The 4372-nt window shown below is 39.4% G+C and overlaps 1 protein-coding gene across 1 annotated transcript; it reads left to right on the top strand.

The window, feature by feature from the left end:
- The first annotated feature begins 211 nt into the window (after window positions 1–211).
- LOC124088563 (olfactory receptor 52E4-like) lies at window positions 212–1156 on the top strand. The gene has a single exon (XM_046438258.1). It carries the CDS (start codon window positions 212–214, stop codon window positions 1154–1156), a length of 945 nt encoding a protein of 314 aa, XP_046294214.1.
- Window positions 1157–4372: the final 3216 nt, after the last annotated feature.

Genomic DNA, 4372 nt, shown 5'->3' with positions numbered 1-4372 from the left:
CTCAGAACAATATCCATGTTGAGTGACGTTCAATTACCTTTGAAAGGAACAAATCCCAGATGTGTGTAAATTAACACATCTGTAAATTAACACATATCATTCCATCCAGCACACTGATTGATGTTTTCCTGTCCCTCCAGGACCTTGAAAAGAGAAGATTCTAATGAAAGCAAGGATGCTTTTACTTGATAGGAATTCATTGACACTTGCTATGATAAAGCCATCCATCAATAATACCCAGTTCCATCCTCCCTTCTTTATCTTGCTAGGAATACCAGGACTGGAAACTATACACATCTGGATTGCTTTCCCCTTCTGCATTGTGTACCTGACCTCCCTTGTGGGGAACATCACCATTCTCTTTGTGATCAAGACTGAGCACAGTCTTCATCAGCCTATGTTCTACTTCCTGGCCATGTTGTCCATGATTGATCTGGGTCTGTCTACATCCACCATCCCCAAAATGCTGGGCATCTTCTGGTTCAGTCTCCAAGAGATCAGTTTTGGGGGTTGCCTTGCTCAGATGTTCTTCATCCACATGTTCACTGGCATGGAGACTGTTTTGCTGGTTGTCATGGCTTATGACCGCTTTATTGCCATCTGCAATCCTCTCCAGGACACGGCAATCCTCACCCATAAAACCATCAGCCTTCTAGCCTCTATCGTCATTGGAAGAAATTTACTTCTTGTAAACCCATTTGTATTTCTCATTCTGCGACTGCCCTTCTGTGGGAATCACATCATGCCTCATACATACTGTGAGCACATGGGTCTTGCCCGACTGGCCTGTGCCCCCATCAAGGTCAACATAATCTATGGGCTTATGGTGATTTCTAATATTATTGGGGATGTGATCCTGATTGCCTCTTCCTATGTGCTTATCCTTCGAGCTGTTTTCCATCTTCCCTCTCAAGATGCACGACTAAAGGCTCTCAATACTTGTGGTTCCCATGTGTGTGTCATGCTGTGCTTTTACACACCAGCCTTTTTTTCTTTTATGACTCATCGCTTTGGCCATAACATTCCCCAGTACATCCATATTCTTTTGGCTAATCTATATGTGGTCATCCCACCTGCCCTTAACCCTGTCATTTATAGTGTTAGGACCAAGGAGATCCGAGAGCATGTTGTAAAGATATTTGTACAAAAAGAATAATTCTATATAGAATTTGGGTAAACATATCTATATGCAATTCAAGTTATAATAATCTAGCTCCATTTTAAATATTTTATACCACCTGCTTAGGGTTTACATCTTCCATTCTGATTGGAAGTGGTTTAGTAGTGACAGCAAAACTTCTTTTGCTGCCCGTTCTCCTCATCTTCTTCCCATATCTGGACAAAAGTAAAAAAAAAAGACTAATAGAGAAGATGCTGGAGGTGTCAGTAGCCTTGAAGTAGGACTCTCTCCATCTCTCCAAATATCTTCTCATGCGGTAAACTTGGATTCTAGAGGAGAACACATCTAATAATATTTTAGATGAAGAAATAAAGTTCAGTCCATGGGATAATGGCAATGTCTGGATGAAAATATCTAATGCTCCAATTTTCTACCCTTTAAAGAGATACCAAATTTTATCATCATCTCTAAAGTCTTTGATTTATTTTTATTTTAATGTTCTATCTTATTCTTACTCTGATTTCCAATATGCAGTCCTATTTCCATACTCTAGATCTGAGGATGGCGTCTTTGCTTTAAAATAAGTCAAAGGAGCGCTGAACTGAAATTTGTGACTGACTATACAACTCTCGCTTAAAACTCAGAAGTGTCCTTCATGTCCTGTACTTTGGAAACATTTTCTATGACTGCATGACAATATGTAAAATACACAAAAACATACCAGGAAATATTATTAGGAATTAGGGCAGGTATAACCAAGAAGATAGAAGAGGAACCCCACTATTCAGTTCCTGTGGGCTTGGGCAACTCTTGGCATTAAATTTGACCCCAGCAAATACAATTCCTGCAGCCCATAGCCCTTGTGAAATTTCTGTCTCTGTGCATGGGTTATAATTTGGTTTGAGTGTTTTTTTTGTTTTGTTTTGTTTTGTTTTGGTTGCTGTTGTTGTTGTTTTCTTTTGGATGTGTTGTTACTGATTTACTACCTTCACTTCAAATTTCTAAAATTTTATAGAAACATCAATTTTTAAAGATGGAAATACATTTAACATTATCCATCCCATTATCTTATGAGTAAAAAGGCTGAGGTTGAAAGAAACACAGGCGCTAATGTACATAAAATAGATAATATCACACTCATCTTTAATATCGTTTTCACATACAAGAGAAGGAAGATCACTCAGATAAATTCTTTCGTCCAGAAATTCTTAACTCTTATAGAAGATTTAAGTAAAAATAGTCTATGTAACTATATGAGGTCACATCATGGCCCTCAAGTAGAGATATCTAGAAAAATGGAAAACAGAAAGTAGCCTGGAGTTGGTGTTGATAATGAAGAGCTAGACTCAAGAATTTCTGTGTGGGAGCAATAGATCACTAATAAACAGTGACTGAACTTGATCTTGTCTTTCTCACTGTGGTCCACAGTACTGAGTGGTGAGCATCCTGATCAATACCTATAACACACACACAAACATGCTAAATAAAAGGGTTTCTTCTTTCAGTGATATTAAGAAGTATGTAGCATGTGTAAGGCAATTTTCCAGTTAAATGTTTTTATGGAAATGGGAAAAGCTTAAACATAATAGTACATACAGTGTGGACTGAAGCACATAGTAATGCTGGCTGTGAAGTGGTTCATAATCAAACTGCAGTACCAAATTTACACCTGAGGATATAGCAGAGGATAGAGAATTTGTCTAGCATAAGCAAAGCATTGAATTGAATTTCTAGTTTACCAGGGGGAAAAGAAAGAAAATGCTTAGACCAGGCTAAGCAGAGTCACTGATCTGGGTTTCCTTATCAGGAAAACTTTTTGTGCTTTGGAGTAGCTTCCTCAAAATTTTAGAAGTCCACATCTGGTGCATGATAACAACAAGGATCTCTGGGTTGTATGCCCTGACCCTGAATCAAACATAGAAGTCCAATTCTCCTCTGCAGAGAACTCTGTTACTATCTTCTTCTTATAACCACCAGCTTGTGGAGTTACCCATTTTCCCCAAGAAGCACTGTGATTTATACCTATTGGGCTGTCCTGGGGCCTCATGGCTGGGACTTGGTTTCAAGAGAGTGGTTTGTTGAACAGATGAGATTCCCTCTGAATAGTATAGTTCTCTTTCATGAAATCACAGAAGATTAGGCCACCATAAGGTGTTAATGTGCTAATGTGGTGTGATTCTTACATCAGACTCAAGATGTAGTCAGGATTCTGGTTTACCAAAGTTTCATGGTTGAACCTTGGGCTCAAGCTATATGTTAGGGCTGTATGTTGTATCTCACCCATCTCTTGTCCAAAAGCAAACACAGCCTTCTATCTTTAATGCTCAGGGTGGCAGAGAGAACAGAAGACATTACCATCTCACGACCCTGGCACCTGGACTCAGAGTGGTCATTCCAACCCCCACAGCAGTTCCCACATAACCTGTCAGGCATTTGCACAGAAGTGGCTGCATTAGCCTTTTTTATATACCTAAGATTGAACCCAGGGATACCATGCTACTGCAAAGTCTTTGAGATCATTACTCTGCAATGCCACCGTGTACTTTCAATCTATGTCCTGATTGACCCTCTGTGTATGGATGAGAATGTTAATCCCACCCTACCCCACAGCACATCTCCCCCTACTCTAGCTGGTGGCACTATTCGAACAGAAGCATTATGGTCAACATTAAAAGAGATCCCCTAGAAATGAAGAAACCAGGGTCTAAATAGTTCAAGTGGTTGAAAGATGTTTTTCTACAGTTATGCTATAAAGTTCCTAACAAAAAAATTAACATGAACAGTAAAAATGATCATTCAATTTGAGAGGGAGCATGGGAGGAATAGACAAACTCTAGATGGGGCAGAGGGGTGGGAGGGGAAGGGAGGGGGCAGGGGGTTAGAAATGATGGTGGAATGTGATGATCATTAGTATCCACAGTACAGGTATGAAGACATGAATTGGTGTGAATATACTATGTATGCAACCAGAAATATGAAACATTGTGCTCTATATGTGTAATAAGAATTCTAATGCATTCTGCTGTCATATATAAATAATTTAAAAATAATGCTATGGTTAAGCCAGGTATTTGTAGTCAACGCCACTGAAGCACTAAAAGAAAGATTGAGCCAGGCATGGTGGCACGTGCCTGTAACCCTAGTGGCTTGTGAAACTGAGGCAGGATATCCCAAATTCAAAGCCAGCCTCAGCAACTTAGTGAGGCCAAACCAATTTAGTGAGACCCTGTCTCATAATAAAAAATTAAAAGG

Source organism: Marmota monax, unplaced genomic scaffold (genome assembly GCF_021218885.2).
Source record: "Marmota monax isolate L192 unplaced genomic scaffold, Marmota_monax_Labrador192_F-V1.1 WCK01_AAM20220418_F8-fsc00061, whole genome shotgun sequence".
In the NCBI taxonomy this organism is placed as follows: Eukaryota; Metazoa; Chordata; class Mammalia; order Rodentia; family Sciuridae; genus Marmota; species Marmota monax.
The sequence above is the reverse complement of the archived record's forward strand: the minus strand, read 5'-3'. Positions and strand labels throughout refer to the sequence as shown.

What these genes read in the sequence shown, in the direction of transcription:
- LOC124088563 (XM_046438258.1), top strand. Translation starts at nt 212, where the DNA reads ATGATAAAGCCATCCATCAATAATACCCAGTTCCATCCTCCCTTCTTT.